Raw genomic sequence first — 18,153 nt, 5'->3', positions numbered from 1 at the left:
TTTTCGCTCGAAAATATAAACTCTTCTTCCAACACTCAAAAATAATCGAACAAAGGGGCATAGACCTTACAACGATTTCGAGGATTGAGCTCCGGCCGGCATCTGGTGTCCGAGCTGGTCATCCACGACATCACCGCTTGACCTTGGACCTGTTTCCTGAAGGCATCGGCGTCTGCGTAGTGGATTCCGTATGTGTAATAAATAAAGAGTGTTCGCGAGTGCTTTAGGAATAACCAAGGTTAGTTAAAAACTTAATTTGAACTCAACTCAACGTCAGTGGACAATATAAGTGTAGCTGTGTGACTCAGTGTTAAATAAAGACTTTCTCCAGAATTTCTACATCTTTTCATTTACATTACAACCCAGTAAAGGCGCCCTGAGGTTCTCAATATTAACAGTTTCATGCCTACGTTGTTGCGACCCAGTGAAGTACCAGTGGAGCTGATCTCAACTGTTACAAAGGTAGATTAGGTAGGTACCTATACAATAAATTTGTATATAAATATTTTCCATAATGTCAATATCTAGGGAGGAAAATGAGGATTACGTTTGTATAGAGACGCGGCCGTCCAACTATCCCTCCAACGAGTCAATAAATATACACAACACACTGCAGGCAGACTAGAGGCACACGGCTTTTCCTTCGAATTTTTACTAAAACAAAATAAGTACTAAAGCAATTGATTTGTTACAGGGATGGGAAGCCAAAGGCGATTCAGGCGCGGAAGGCACGGACCCGACGCCACCGGCGCACGCGCCGCTCGACGCTGTCTGGCAGCCAGTCGCCGGCACTCGGTGAGCACATCTCCGATACTTGAATGTTACTTTAGTTAGTGTAGGTAGGTAGGGTCTTTTCGGTCTTTTGCATAGGCAGGATATTGTTACTCGTAAGCAGAAATGGAAATTTTAAGGTAAAACCAATTGCTTTCTCTTTGCTGAGCCTGACGGAGGCAGTATTAAATTAGAACACCTCAACTGTTCAGATAAAAATGTTTACAGCTTCCCGCTATTTGAGCTGGACTATTCAGGCGCTTACCAAAAGACAAACCAACTTAAGTGTAACTTATGATGGTTACGGAGTTCGAGATCACATTTTTACTGATTTATGTTAAACGAGTGGTTGGTAAGCTACGAGAATTTACGGGTCTCGGGTGTGATTAGGGTTGCCAGATCGAAAGGCGCTGTTATCGGGAAAAAATATAAATTTTTCGGGATTTTGGGCCTTAAGTCGGGAAAATGAACCATTCAAATGAAATTAATTGTATTAAAAACAACTATATTTTACATTATTGGCACTAAGTCAGCTGCTCTGCCCAATCTCGCCACGCGCGCCCCGTGTGCGCGCTGACGGGCTCGACGCGGGTCGCTGGTTCGCTCGACGACAGTTCAGAACTTGAAATTATTGTTTTATAACGTGATGCTGTTTTTCGGGACAATCTTCACTTTGTCGGGAATCGGGAACACATGCTAAAAATCGGGAGGATCCCGCCGAATCCCGACCATCTGGCAACCCTAGGTGTGATTCCAATCGCCAGTGTTAAGTATAACATGACTAACCAACATTAATGCCCTCTACGATTATGCATCTTCTTTAGCCTATGTACAGTACATATGTAACTACCAATAATAGGTAAGTCTAAGTGTGTGTCATTATAAAGTAAACATTAAACTAATTCCTTTGAATTTCTTGGCCTACGTGCAGGTTACGATTAATTATAATTACGCATACGGCATAGTTCATCGAATTTTGTCAAAGGTTAGCTGGAAAAGATCGCTTTTAGGGATGAGTTCGCCTTAGTACATAACATATTTTATTTTTATTCGTTTTTTCTGTTTTATGTAAACATGTGTATGTACAATAAAGTGACACACATACATAGTTTTATGGAACTTAAGGCCAGGAAACAAGTTCAACCTATGTTTGTGGATTCGAATCCAGGCTCCTTGAGCCCAATGAGTATTATTGAAACTGTTATTTACCAGTTGCAATTTGGTGAAGGAAAACATCGATCGCATGTTAACAGGGCTAATCGCAATTAACCCTAATTTTCCGTTTGGGTTAGTGACATGGCAGGTCACTTCCGTGAAAATCTAAGTCTGTGAGATTAATGAGATTATTATGGTATGAATTGTTAAAAAGCGGTACTTCGGGATCTCCTTTATGATTCACCTGGGAAAGCCCTGCGATGATGTTCAGGTAAGAGCTTTAAAAACTCGACGATCCCGGCTATATCCTTTGGGAATATACGGCCTGGGTTACATTCCTCTCATGCCGACGTAGCGTCGTAAATAATTTCTAAATGCCAGCGTAAATGAATAGCCCAATAAGAATAATACAAGACCAGACAATCCTATGAATAATGGGCAAGTCTGGGGACCTCTTCGTTTGTAGCTTTGTGCAAGAATTATGCTAAAAGTTTTTTTCACACGGAATCAATGATGATAGGTTAATTATTATCCTAGTTTAGGCCAGTTATACAGTGTGGAAAGATACGTCGGGCCCTGGAGGGAAACTACCTTAAATCCTTAAGCTGGCTCATTTTACTTAATGGAGACATTCCTTTATTTTTAACAAGAAACAAAACTGCATTAAAAGTATTTTTCTTTTTTTCTTCAATTTGGCTTGTCTAAAAAAATCTTGAGTACTAAATATTAGATTTTATGGATATTTTGTACGACAGACGAGTTTAAGACCTAATGTTTCTTGGAGAAATGTTATCATTAACATTAACTGTATCGACTAGTACAATAAAATCGCGAGTTTTTATTTTTTGGAATTTTTAGTCGGTTCGAGTCCCGGGCGAGGCAAGCGAGTTTTAGAAAATCTTTGAATGCAGTTTTGTTTCTTTTTAAAAATAAAGGAATGTCTCCTTTAAGTAAAATGAGCCAGCTTAAGGATTTAAGGTAGTTTCCCTCCAGGGCCCGACTTATCTTTCCACACTGTATATGTTTCTATGTTAGATACCACAGTAGGTCAATTGGCTAAAAAGACAAGTAAGTAGTAACTAACACTGATTCGTTTATTTTTTTTGAATCATATACTCGATCGTATCGAAAAAAAAAAAAAACATTCTGTATGTGACAACCAAATAAATCTCAATATTCCATCGTAAACACACATTGGGAAACCCAACCGAAAACTAGTTCAGCATCTTTTCCGGGTAAGTGGGGCCCTCCGGGATTTGGACATAACAACTTTCATGTCCGCATTAAAAAGTATAATGATTTGGCAAGGGTCGTGTAGAAATATTTGCTATGGTAAACATGCTAAGAATATTATTAAAATGTTATTCTACATACTTGGAACTTAGTTTTTCATTGAATTGGTTTTATCCAACATACGATCAATCAAACAAAGTGTTCAATATCTTTTCGATTATACATGAAACTATCATTACCATAAACATCGCCTATAAACATCGCACTTTTGGGCATAGGTAGGCACTATAAAAACGTGAAAAACCTAGACGTAGGAATAAATACTAAATGTGATCTCGTTACGAAAATACCCCCGACGAGACCATTACTCGCAGCTGCCCTAAAATAACCTTACCTATTTATTTCTGTGTATTGATGGTTCGAACATTACCTCTTTTAACTCGATTATTCGTATCGGACGCCAATAACTTACCGCGAGTTACCTACTTCGTCAAATAGTAAAACATTTATTTACTTACAAAAAGGTTTTGTGTCAAATATGGATAATCGTATTTTTTTATTTTAGCAGTTAGTATAAAGAAAAGAACAAACCGATTTGCGATACCGTTTGCAGCGTGGTTGCAGCGTTGATTTGAACCATGTCATTGTCAATATCCAGTGTTCAAACCAAAGTGACATTACCAAATTAATACCTACGCCCAAGCGACTCAAGCCTTTGAATTGTTGAATAATTTATGTACACTGAAAAGTTTCAAAAGTCGATCTCGGAACGGAAACGGAAGTACATTACAAAGTCGTTTTAGGCCAAGTTTTCCTACTTAAGGGTCTTTGTTAGGTACGAGTATATTATGTAGGTATATTGCATTAGAAAAGTTATATTACCTACTTGAGCATTTGGTCATAAGTATTGATGTTAGACCATGGTCATAAGACCCAATTATTATGTGCTCTGATTACACGACATTTTATTGCGGCCGGTGTGAAATGTAGAATATGCTTTACATATCCCATAGGAGGCATACTTGGTCTAGCACGTGGCAATCTTGGCATGAAAGATATTGCTTAGCTACTTAGTCTAGTTTATCTTTATTTTTTAATTGTCAAAATAATAAAACTTTTACTAATTTGAATCTTAAGTTTAGTGTGAAATCCTATATTTAAAACCATTAAAAGGAGAGGTTTCTTAATTAATTTATTGAAAGTAGTATTTAACGTCGTTATTGAAAAGAAAACTGGAATTTACAGTTTCAGAATGATTTGGGACTAGACTAGAGATTTGGGGAAAGACTTCAATAATCATTAAAAACATCTGACAGTTAATACAGAGTTTGTAGAGTTGTTAGAAAATGAATCATATTCGGCTAATGACTTCAGTAGTTCAACCTAGTGGAAGAGACCGGCGGATCAAAGGAGGTTCGTTATCTCTAGAGAGGTGGTAATAATATTTCTCGCATCAAGTGTTTAGGGGACGTCCGAAAACATCTCGCAGATAATATGATTCGCTTTAGAAAATCACTCTAAAAAACTATGTACTAATACAAAACTGTGTCTAATCTAACCACTTTCACACATTAATATCCATCAAGTTATTCAGGTTTCTTTGGGCGTGCCAAAGAAATACACATACACGCACATTACTTTAAAAACAATACTGTATTTATCTTCGTCAATCAGGTAAGAATCACTTCAACACTACATCGTAAACATAAAATCAATAAACGTGAAACTTACTCACACATACATAACTCTCACTGACATACTGCTATTCTCCTAATTAAGAGTATATTAGCTATTTAGATATTATATAAAGGTAGGTCATCCCATACATTATCCTATTCAAGCAGCATTTTCTAGTTCATTAATGGAATTTCCAAATAGAGATACAATCAGGCCGATAAGTAGGGTCGGGACTTGGGTCAAAGCAACTTGAGAGCAGATTTGCTCTTGACGTTTTAACAAGGGCGGGCACCTTGTAGATATGTATAAGGTACCTACCTATTACTTACTTGAAAAAGTAACGGGCCTATTAGCAAAATTATTTACTTTGGTCTGATGAATGTTCTAAAAAGGTAATTTACGTAGGTAATTAATGAAGTTCTTAGGCAATCTAATAAATGCACTCGGAACTTTGGGATGTAATAAAGTCTCAAAATTTGTATTCAATGCTTTCGCTTATAAGTTCTTAACTTATCAAGTCATAATGCCCTTAAGAGTTTCAAGCGCGATGCATTTAATAAAACTATTTAAACTGTCGGCCGGACTGCTGGCTGCCTGCCAACCTCGTGGTTGTAAAGTATTACCTTCGTTATTTTGCTTGAAAATTGTTTCAAATTTCGTGTGTTAGTATGTACATCGGTCTCACTCAGAGACGTTCATCAGGTTACAAATCCACCGCTGCGCTGCCACGTTAGGCAAAATACGTACCTACTTTGCATTATATGCTAATTTTTTTGAACAAACTCAAAGGCTTCTGTTGCCATGTACACGACGAGTAAAAGAAAGCACTAGTATTTTTACGAAACTGTTTTGTATTCCATTATGAGAATATATTTATTTCTGTTCCTTTTGTACGAATAACATTGCGTATCGATTGATTGTTTACTAGGTAGGTAATATACTTACTGAGGAAAGCAGAAGTCAATGTCAACCCCTATTAGGAACAACAAAGCTGTCTGTGATCTAATAATAATATGGAGGAAACTTTATCCGTTCCTCTTTTTATCCTTGATGTTTGAGATTATATTAGTTCAGACTCCGTCTCTCATAATACCTAAGTAATCTATACTGTCCTTTACTATGTTGAAATGTTACTGTAAAATGAATATTTGAATCAATGTAGGGATAGCGTTTGCTGATGTAAATTGGTATTTATTGCATTTTTATTTCTGAATATGACCTCTAATAACATGCACAATGAAATGGGGAATCACGATATCGACAAACGTTGTGATTGACGCCTTGATACAAAGGCACTGAGAGGGAAACGTAAAGTGTTTCTTTTGGAGCAAAGGCAATTGCCGGGGCGAGTTGAAAGGCTTCGATGAGCATCATCGACGGAGAGTCCTCAACAGCTCTACACGGTGCCCCTCCCGTTGAACTTTAACATGCATGCCTTGAGGGAATTTTTGTTTCAAAACATATTGTTGTGGCTTCACTTTGTTTCTACTCTTTCATGATTCAACTTTAAAGGTTTCATTTTTGTGACGAAAGTTTAAACTGTTTAAAGGATCGTTGCACTGCAAACTTTTTTTTATAATACTGTTCTGTTTTTAAGAGAAGTCTGTTTAATATTTATAAAAGTGAAATAAAGTTGGCGGAATTTTATAGCAAGCGCTCTTCTCGACATGCATATTGCGAGTTTTGTCGAAGACGATTTTCCTGAGACAGTTTTTACGTTCGTGACGTCAGACCGTTCCGAAGTCGTTACCAGTTGAACCGGCACTTTACAGGTGACACGTTTGCTTTGTGGCTGGAATGTAGAAATGCTGTTTAGAGAGTTCAGTATAAGTCCTTTATAGGTACTACAATTCAACGTAAGAAATGTCATGCGACCTGTAATGAAAATAGGTTATAACCCTACGGGCTTGTATTACTGACTTCTGTAGACGTTCATGTACCTAAGTAACAATATATTACACATATAAAATAATAACATTAGTAACCGGTTTCGTTCGGGATTTAAGTTTAAGCAATTTGAACATAAAATTCAAAATCAGAGGTTAAGGTTATTACAGTACAAATTGTACTATGGGGAATATTCTCGAGCGAGAACGTTCTCCATACAAAACAGAGAACGTTCTCGAGAACGGCACAACTATAGGTAGGTACAATTTAATCAAGGTCAGGTAAGAAAAAGGATACTGTGCATCCTTCGCCAGAAATAGATTCTGTACCTACCATAAATTGTTATACTTATTTATATAACAGTGTTTACTAAGTATAAAAAAAGAAAAAAAAGGCAAACAGATACTTCAAGTAAATAAGTTTCTAAATTAAATGCTTTTAATAAAAACTTGGGCTTGAAATTGTGTACCCAAGGGATACCTACATTTTTTGTAAATCCGCGCGCCGCATTTCCGGATTCAAATTGGTACAAAACAAATTGAATCGTTTAATCTGCTTTATGCGTTAATAGCGTGTAGCGGGATTCCGAACGGGGTATAAATTCACAGCGAGCCTGCAGGCGACGGCGTAATGCATATCAATTCACCACTAGTGCAGCCGTACTCAACCACACACCAACTATGCTTATACAGGATTTAAAGAACAAAGGGCTAGGTATGTGTATTGTGTATTATATTATACACAATATCTGGGAGACCGAGCTTTGCTTGGAAAACATATAAAAGCTCAAAAATGCGCGTTTTCCCAGAAATAAGACCTAGCTAGATGGATTTTCGCACCGGAAAACCCCCATATAATAAATTTCATCGAAATTGTTAGAGCCGTTTCCGAGATCCCCGAAATATATACATATAAGTAAATAAACAAGAATTGCTCGTTTAAAGGTATTAGATAGATAGATTAGATTAGATAGATAGATATATGAGATAGATATTTTGTTTGTCAAACAAAAGTTACGACCTTTTAGGAGTAGAAAAAACAGTTTCATGTTTTTTTTTTGATCGGATCATTCTAAACAGGTGGGTTAATAAAATGCAAGTTATGTAATAAAGCGGATGTAAACTTAATTAAATAACTTTTTCTTTCTAAATACATATACCTTTAAATTTCTATTAGCCCTAATTTTTACTGACATTAGACGTTGTTAAAATAATTGTACGAGCCAGAATTAAATGTCATTAGCGTTAATCAAATCAAATCAAATATCAAATATCATTTATTATCATCAGGCAACTAAAGCCCATATATACCTTACAAACTAACATACATACAATAATAAAAATCTTACAAGCTAAAAAATATTTTATTTCGGCGACACGATGGTTTTCTGTTGTGTCGCCTGTTCCGGTGTAGGATTTGGCAGGTTCCCACGGAACCGCCGAAACACCACACCCTTCGGTCAGAATTCCGCGCTCGCGACAATGATATTATATAACCATAGATAGGTTATACTCATACTTGAGGAGCACAAAAAATACTTCCATATTTATTTCTGTGCCTACGAAGAAATCTGTTATTTTGGATTCATTTTCTCATTCCGTCCATCTTTGTCACACTCGTTGTTAAACATAAGGTCGTCTCTTTCTTTTTCGGTGTGTGGGAGCTCGTTAGCACGTGCACATTTCTCGCTTGTCCAGCCGCGACTAAAGGCAACTTGTCCAATTTGTCACAAGGTAAGCGCTTCAATTTTGGAACACCTATAACCTATCTTGAGTTATAAATCATTGGCTCGCGATGGTTTCTAGCAGCGGCCGCGGCACACACGGTTAATAATGCTCTATTCTACTTTAATGCACTAAGAAGCCATCAAGTCCCGCGAGGGCAAATCGCGTCGCGTTGTAGAGTGCCGCTGCCGCTACGTGCTTTGCACGGCATCGTGAGAAAACCAAACCGCAGTGTGGTGTGCGTCCCGTGTTTATTTCTTGTAACAGGTAAATAAATATATACAAGTATCCTTAAAATATATATAAAAATAAACCATTCTGAAATATAGCCACGTTTGAAAAAATAAAACCAAGTGGTGCCTTCCTTGTAGGAAGACGCCTATCCCCTGTTTAACGGTTCGGATAAGTACGAGTCCTTTCCCTATTCGGCGCAGAACTTCTCTTAGTCATAAAACTTAAAGCGATTCTCAATCTCTGAGGTTTAATTCTTTAATGCTTTAATGCTTTTATTTTGATCATCATACTTGTACGACTTGCATTTCAATTCCAGTTTCAATCTAACAATCCTGTTTTTTTATTAGTACTCGAAGGCAAGGCGTAAGTTAAAAGCCTGAAAGACGGCTGAAGTTAATAATACGTTCTACTTAAATGCAATAAGAACCATCAAGTCCCCACGCAAGGCTGAAGCGTGCCGGGTATTGTGGGTTTCTAATACGTGCTTTGCACGGAATCGTGAGAAATCTCACCGTCCCAGGGTGAGTGTCATTCCATACCTATAAACTTATTTGTGGCATCGTGAAGGTAAATAATAAGCTTATTATCCGAGTACCTATACTGTCTTATCACCACAATTATGCCAGCCAAAAGACGTAGTACCTACACAACGGTCTTTATCGATTTTCTTTAAATAAATCAAAAAAGTTAAATAACATACAACGGATATGTTTATCGTATGCTATTGCTATTAGAGTTACTCACTATTTATAGTAAATAAGGCAGACAAACTCAAGTTGCAGAATGCTTACCCCGACAGAAATACTATAAGTAGTTTACCTACTCCTGCTTGGGTTGCGTGCAATTCCTAATAGATATTATAATTTCTACGACAGCCTGCATTTCATATTCAATATTTTCAAAATAAAACCTTATAAGAATAGTAAACTGCACGAAAACCTAAAAAAGGTTTTTCCACTAGTCCTATTCCCACACCAGTCAATAAATAACAGACCGGAAAGCTGCAATTAAATTCTGTAGTATAAATTAATATTAATAAATTAATAAATTGCCCTTTGGATCCTTGGAATGTTCTTTCTTGAAATTAAAAATGTATTGAACGATATCGTGGTTCGTGGTAGACTAGAATAGCTGCATTTTGTATTCATTACCGGAAGACTTCGCTGGCTAACGTTAATAGATAATACTTAAGAGATAGACTTAGATATAGGTACCAAAACTTCTATTTCTAAATTTTGTTCTCGACAGTTTCCTTCTTTCTTAACATTTAATAAGTAATTAAATGGATAGTTCTTTACGATATATTGAGCAACATATGAGTTACGTTTACTTCCTCATCAGAGAGCGCGTTAATTTATTTTTTATAAAAATGAATATTTATTGAAAATAAACCACAGCTACGTACAAATGTTTGCCTACACTCGTACCTAAATAGGCACATGTCGTACTTATGTCGGCCAGATGTGAAGGAATTTAATTAGTGTCTCGGAATTCATGTGAATTAAACTTCCTAATGAAGGCTTTGCTTATGTTAGCCGCTGACGAGAAATTCTACTTGGCTCGGAATTAATATCGTCGTACAAAGTTCGCGCTGCGCGGTATTTCATTCCGCGAATTTGCCTTGTCAGCCTCAGATTGATAGGTATCTTCCCTTGATAACGGACGATATTTTATTTTTCAATTCGCAGTTTGCGCATAAATGAATGATTTAGGGCTGGCACTCGTGGAGATAACTTTAATCGGTATTTATTGGTTTATGGAATCCATCGGAACGATTTCGATAAATCTTTTTATTTTTCTTTACCATATATTCAATTCGCTGACGAGTTGAATAAGTAGCAGCTCCAGCAGAAAATACCGAGTACCTAAGGCCACGAACAATGGTAAGGTTGGTTGTGAACTTAATCCAATCAATATCAATTTACCGTGGCTCGTACGAGAATGTGCTATAAAGAAGATTAAGCTAGGAGTGACCACTTAAATAGCACTCAACTTATGAGCAAAAAGTTAGATTATAAAAAATGTTTGATGTCTAGTGCATTCAGCGCAAATACGGTTTTTTATCAAGTTGATATTTTTATGGCTCCGTACCTCAAAAGGAAAAAAACGGGACCCTTATAGGATCACTTTGTTGTCCGTCGGTCCGTCCGTCTGTCTGTTAAGACCCTTTATCTCGGGAACGCGTGGAGGGAGGTATCGAGTTGAAATTAAAACCATATACTCAGGTCAATAGACCCTAGACGCGGGGAAAAAGCCCTTGGCTATAATATCCTGTATAGTGACATGAAATAAGTATTAAAGAATATGCTTATATGTACATAGTCTCTAAAATTTAAAAATTCATTTAGTTGCCGATACTCCTCCAATCCGGAGCCATTATCATAAAGTAAGCACTTGTATCCCCCGAGTCACGAGCGCGCTACCGCGGATTACTTAATGATGCTTACTTACTAAATAACTACCTATACAATCCTCTATTTTATGCCTTTGAATAAAGGGGATCACACACAGGTGGGAACACACAGAGTGTCGTGATCGAATTTGTTTTTACTTTGCAAGAGTTGCACGACGCAGGTGAACCTCGCGATCTTTGCACACAGAGAAAAAACATGCGGTGTAAAATTTTAGCTCAAAATCTAAGTGTCTAGGTAGAAGTACCGTAACATGATTTTACTCATATGAGTCCAATATTGATATATTTACAACGACATAAAGAAGAGGTATTTTTGGTGTTTTTCCTTTCTTCACGAGGTGCCGTATTTAACCGCCCGCCCGCCTCGGGAATACATGGGCTCAACTGGGCTCAACCCACACTGCACGAGTGAACATAACAAATGATTATTATGACAAGGATTCGGTCCTGTTGAAAAATTAAGCAATGTAAACCCTAGCTACGAATATATAGTGCAGCGCCGAACTGTTGGGGCAGTGGCACTATTTAATATTGACAGAGCCTTCCCGATATCATGCGACCCAGATTGCTGGACTAGAGGTAGTTATGGAAGCTTTGCCTATTTTGCAAGTTAATCTACGGAAATACAAGCTCTGCAACAACCTTTGCTAAACGAAAGCTGAAATAATATATAAGTAACTATATTAAATATATTGAACTTTACAAGATGAGGCAGTTTTTATCGATCGTATATTATGATTGGCTTCAAATGCCTTAGTTTTTCGGGCCCTAATTAAGAGGAAAGTGGACGATCTCTGAATATTAAATTTATAGATTTTTTTTATACAATATGATGTATAATAACAGCTATGCCGCTTTTATTTATTTTTATTTCGATTTTTCAATTGGGTTAGTATTAGGAGCTTTTTAAATGTTGCATGGAATTAGTTTTTCGCTCCTAAATTATAGGTAATAATCAAAAAAGTCAAACGAAGGGCCATAGTTATAGTTAATAATACTTATTGTAAATCAAATTGTGTAAAAATATTTTTATAGTAAATACTTTCTCAACTTGGAAGGAACGTGAAACGAACCGCTCATTCGTATACCCAATACCCAATTACGGATTGAAAAATAACCACTTCACACAATATTATCTATTATCAAAGAGCGTGTGAGCGTAAGCGTACCAAAGAGAATTATGAAAATGTCAAAGATGAAAAGACCAACCACCTATGGGCCCGATTCGGATTTTGTAATAGACATCTATTAGATATCTTTTAGACATCGCCAAGATACGATAACGATATGTTTAAGATCTAACCTGTCAAATTTGACATTTCCGCGATTCTGGAGATACTCTTGAACGATTTCCACAAGATATTACTTAGAGATCTAATTCACATCTAATAGATATCTAACACGATCTACCGTAAAAGTGGCATTGGTTGCCCGAATTGCACTGCAAAAGAGAACTAGTTGAAATCTAAACTATAACGTAGGTATCTAGAATGGATCTAGTACGTGTCGTCTCTTGTGAATATCTTGAAGTTCGAATACGGCAGTATGTATTTGATCGCTTTTAATTACGACAATTTATTCGTGTTCAAAAACAAATTTGCAATTCATACGAACGCGACTTAAGTATGTATTTTACATAATTATAATTTCTCGCCCTATAATATTTTGATTGATTGTAGACTGTAGTTGGTTCATTTATTAAAATACATAAGTAATAATTACCTTTATACATGAGCTCAGATTTCGTTTCGTTTTGCTTGTATATCGCCCGAATTAGGTTAATGGCTAAAGTAGTTATTAGAAGCTATGTTTGTTAAGTGCTGGTTAATGGGATAATTTGTTTTTCAGGAGTCCGCAACAATATTATTACTAAGTTAAAATAAAACATTCGCACGGTGTAAAACATAGGTCATGTATTTGAGTTTGTATTATGACAGCCGTGATATTGCTAATGTTGTGTCGTATGTAAATTGCTACCCGTTGTTTTTACATTTATATGAGTTCACGCATTTCAAAACCTACTTTTACCGTACATTCCCTGTTACATATATCGCAACTTTTCACAATTTGTCTGCTAAGGACTATTGAGATACTATTAGATACTTCGTCTGTGTGATAAAAACTATCCTCTCCTTCCCCGGGCCCTCCAACCCAATCCCTCGGGGGTTCCTCAATCTATCTCCATACCAAATTTCATCTAAATCGGTTCAGCGGCGTTAAGGCGTGAAGAGGTAACTAGACAGACCGACAGATTGAGTTACTTTCGGATCTAATTTAAAATGGTTGTTTTTGCCGGTGCATGTGACACAAGTCGAGTTCCATACATCCTTACGCCACGAAACCACTTACCACTAGGTGATACGTTTTCAGCTTTATACTTCTTTGCCATCAGTGTAGTTTTAAAAAGAGGCTGTTAAAAATGTCGTATACCGCTCCAGATTGTCGTGTCGTCCGCATTGTCTGCGTACTGAATAGGAAATGACTAGGGCAGATCCGTCATGATTTATATGTGGAAGGGAAATGAGGCTTGTTTGCAGTTCCAGGCACGTCGGTTAGAAGCTGGAACTGGAACTCGTTCGGAACACCTGAAACTAATTTAGAACTCTTCACTATATGCTACACACGTTTTTGATAACATTTGGAATAGAGAGGGATCAATTTAATATCTTATATTAAAACTTTCGCCTAAAAGTATTTAGGAGCCGAGTTCTATAAGCAGTAATTGAAATAGCTGAATGAAGTTGAATTCGAATTGAAAATGCATAGCTCTAAATGACATTCGATCTGTAACACTTTATGTAGTTTAGGTATTGGCCTAAACATGTCCACGATAGATCACTTACTTACGATATATTAGTATCATGCTGACTTTAAAAATCTTATAACACTTTAAACTCTCGCGTTTTGTACACATATTTAATTACACAAACGGGTTTACCGCAATATAATTTAATTGTTTTTATCTTGAATTCCGACGTTTCAGCTGAGTTGCACCAGCTGTGGTCACGGAAAGACGGGTTTAAAAATCTTATTATATTTTACTAACAAATAATACTTCTTTCGTACATATTTGCTTTATTTCTAAGCATTGTAATAATATAAACTTGAGCCCTAGTAGCACGGTCGCATTTTTGACCGAAGCGTAGCGAAGGTCTACGTTTTGACTCGGGGATTTTGCTTTTGTATGTCCGGATGTTCTCCTCTACAGGTCGCAATTCTTAACCGATTTTCATGAAATTTTGTGACCGAATTCTATGACTAGGTAAATAATTTTTTTTTGTCGATCCGGTTTTTGGAAATTTTTCAAAATGGCGGAGTCGTGATAGCTCCCGCCTAAACAAATGGTCGTATCGGTATCATAAAGGTTTTTTTCTTTTTGAGATATGTTTATATATTAAATGGCCAAAAATTCAGAAAATTTGTATCGCTGGTTTTGGCGGTATTTAGATATTTAGTTTTTACTTGAGTAGCTAAATTTTGTCAGCTTTAGTAAGAACTATAATGGCGTATTTTGCAAACGTTCGCTTTTTTTGTTTGCATCAGGAGGTCCCTGGTTCCATCCCCAGTAATTGTATACTGCTACATAACTTTTTGTATTTTTTTTATACTTAAATTTCGTATAGTTGTTTTTTATTTTATTTTTTTATTTTGAAAAAATGAAAAATTACGTATTTTTTATTAGGGTTCCGTAGCCAAATGGCAAAAAACGGAACCCTTATAGATTCGTCATGTCTGTCTGTCTGTCTGTCTGTCCGTCTGTCCGTCTGTCCGTCTGTCTGTCCGTCCGTATGTCACAGCCACTTTTCTCCGAAACTATAAGAACTATACTGTTGAAACTCGGTAAGTAGATGTATTCTGTGAACCGCATTAAGATTTTCATACAAAAATAGAAAAAAAACAATAAATTTTTGGGGTTCCCCATACTTCGAACTGAAACTCAAAAATTTTTTTTTCATCAAACCCATATGGGTTATACATATGTGTGGGGTATCTATGGATAGGTCTTCAAAAATGATATTGAGGTTTCTAATATCATTTTTTTCTAAACTGAATAGTTTGCGCGAGAGACACTTCCAAAGTGGTAAAATGTGTGTCCCCCCCCCTGTAACTTCTAAAATAAGGGAATGATAAAACTAAAAAAAATATATGATGTACATTACCATGTAAACTTCCACCGAAAATTGGTTTGAACGAGATCTAGTAAGTAGTTTTTTTTTATACGTCATAAATCGCCTAAATACCCTTCATGGGCGAGTCCGACTCGCACTTGGCCGCTTTTTTATCAAGTGCGGGTTAAGCGTATTCGTTTAATTTTTGTTTGTAGCTTTATGTAGTTTTTAATTTTTAGGGTTCCGTACCCAAAGGGTAAAAACGGGACCCTATTACTAAGACTCCGCTGTCCGTCCGTCCGTCCGTCCGTCCGTCCGTCTGTCACCAGGCTGTATCTCACGAACCGTGATAGCTAGACAGTTGAAATTTTCACAGATGATGTATTTCTGTTGCCGCTATAACAACAAATACTAAAAACAGAATAAAATAAAGATTTAAGTGGGGCTCCCATACAACAAACGTGATTTTTGACCGAAGTTAAGCAACGTCGGGCGGGGTCAGTACTTGGATGGGTGACCGTTTTTTTTGCTTGTTTTGCTCTATTTTTTGTTGATGGTGCGGAACGGAACCCTCCGTGCGCGAGTCCGACTCGCACTTGACCGGTTTTTTTGTTGATATTACATGTACTATACCTATATTTTAATAAATATTTTTGCCATACATTTATTCAGTTTTAAGCTCTGCTCGCGAGGTCTACACAGAGCCACTAGTTATCGTTTATCATGGTGATAAACGATAAAAATGCGACCGTGCTGAGCCCGCAGGTTTATAAATAATATCTCATTTGTTAGTAGGTATTTTGATTATTAAGTAAACTTTTGTAGCTGATATCTCGGAGAGTCAACTTTTAATTAAAAACATTATAAATTTATGATTTATAATTAAAATACATCAGAAGACTGCGTACAGATGATTTGGACCCCATGAATGTTCTGTGGAAATTTATAGTTTTGCAGATGGAGAGATAATCTAAATCTTGCTCCATACATCATATCATCATTTATTTAAACATCAAAACAGTTTTCACACAAATCTGGTTCACAATGTTCACATGTAGAGCCCCCTCCAGACAGATTCACGCACGAGTGTGGAGGGGGCTTAGCAGATTTCGTTTTCTTGACTATTTATTTTGTAAGGTCACATTCATAGTTACTTTTTAAAACATTCAAGTTACAAAAGTTAAGTTAGCATCTTTCTCCGCACATATCTTATAAGCATTGTTCGAATTGGGCCGTAATTTTGTATTTTTTTGATAAAAGAATGAACCGCCTGGGGTTGACAACGGACGCATGCTTGCCCTGAGCCAACTGAAATGTGGGGACAGACGACCCTGTTCCGTTATATGAGCAAAAAATGTTTTCGAGTTTCGAATCTGCACACAAATCCCGTAAATTCCAATTTCGTTTTTATTCTTCGTTCAGTTTATTCGAGAAGAGGGAGTAGGTACAGAAAAGGCGCTGGTATGGATGTATAATGCAATTGCGGAAACCCATCCATCAAGTCGGCATCAACCGCCTGTTCCTAGTTCCGGCGAAGGATGTTGTCATTGTGAGCTATTAGATTACATTTCCTGTTGAATGTAGTTTCATGGTATATGCCTACCTATTAAACTACTCAATAGATTTAATCTAAGTGCACAAGCCCGTTACAATATTGCGCAAAATATAGGGGAATCTGCACAAAACTGTAACCGTCATTTTCCTTCATTTAATATTACATCAAATATTGGGACGAAATTGGCTTGAGCTTTGCTTCGTCATTTATCAGACACTGTCAGGCTAATTCGATTTTGAGGGTTCCGTAGCCAAATGGCAAAAAACAAGTCAAGTCAGTACAAGTTTCATTCTATTTTTCGATGAGGTTTTTTTTGATGAATTTTTGTCCAACTTTTTTGCCCTTTGTACAAAATCTGCCAGGTTAAGCCTAGGCCGACCAAGTGCGTTGGAAGCTACTAAATGTCAGGTACCTCCACAGGGTAGGTACCGTAAAATGGGGTGAGTAGGATTCGCGGGGAGAGTTGGGTTATGAATGGGGAGAGAAGGGTTGAAAGGGGGGTGAGATGGATTTTTAAGGCTACTGCTACAAAAATTATGTATTCCAATTTAAAATGGAGCTATACTAATACTCATAATAAAAAAAAATCGATCAAACAATCTTCCAAAATCACCTTTGTATGAAAACCCAACTCACCCCAAATACCCTCGTATTCGTATCGGAGTTGACTACGGGGTGAGGTGGGTTTTCCTGTTTATCGTCAAAGTTATGAAATGGAACTACCCAAAATAAAATAAAAACTAAAATACAAACGTCCGGAACACTTATTATATACACCATTCAGTTTGCATATGTAAAAATAAAATGTTATCGAGGTTTGAATGTCAGTTTTGCGCCTACTCACCCCATTTTACGGTATATGAGCGTTTTTCAAAAAAGTGTACATTTCATTCATGTCTTCAAAATATTGACTTCTTGGGCTCATTTTACTCAGAATCATTTGTACATTCACGCCTCATACATAAAAAAATGTGTCCAAAAATTTCCTTTCCTGATCGTCACATTCTTGTATGAATTTTTTTTTATTTGTATAAACGTGACGCACTGGAAAAAAAATTTCATACAAAATTTTGGGACACACTTTTTCAAGTATGAGGCGTGAATGTACAAATGATTCTGAGTAAAATGAGCCCAAGAAGTCAATATTTTGAAGACATGAATGAAATGTACACTTTTTTTGGAAAACGCTCATATTCTATTTTTTTATCAGGTTTGTTTAATGCAGCCGGCCACCGGACAGTCCGACTCGCACTTGGCCGCTTTTTAGTTATTATATTTAGTAAAGAAGAATAATTTATAAAATGAAGCAATAGGCACCTGACCAGTCACCACTGTACCCGCACAAATGCAGGCGGGATTTGCAGGTGCGGCGGCTAAAGCGGCCGAAAAGCTTAA

The 18,153-nt window shown here is 36.8% G+C and overlaps 1 protein-coding gene across 1 annotated transcript in view; it reads left to right on the top strand.

Annotated features, from left to right (window-relative positions):
- The window catches only part of LOC134651069 (uncharacterized), a 68,761-nt gene that overhangs the window by 37,589 nt on the left and 13,019 nt on the right, over nt 1-18,153 (top strand). The window contains exon 2 of the mRNA XM_063506056.1: nt 695-795. Within this exon, the coding sequence (XP_063362126.1) occupies nt 695-795 (101 nt within the window). The remainder of the gene's footprint in view (nt 1-694; nt 796-18,153) is intronic.

Source organism: Cydia amplana, chromosome 9 (assembly GCF_948474715.1).
Source record: "Cydia amplana chromosome 9, ilCydAmpl1.1, whole genome shotgun sequence".
NCBI lineage: Eukaryota > Metazoa > Arthropoda > Insecta > Lepidoptera > Tortricidae > Cydia > Cydia amplana.
Note: the sequence above shows the minus strand (reverse complement) of the source record. Positions and strands in the feature narration are given on the sequence as shown.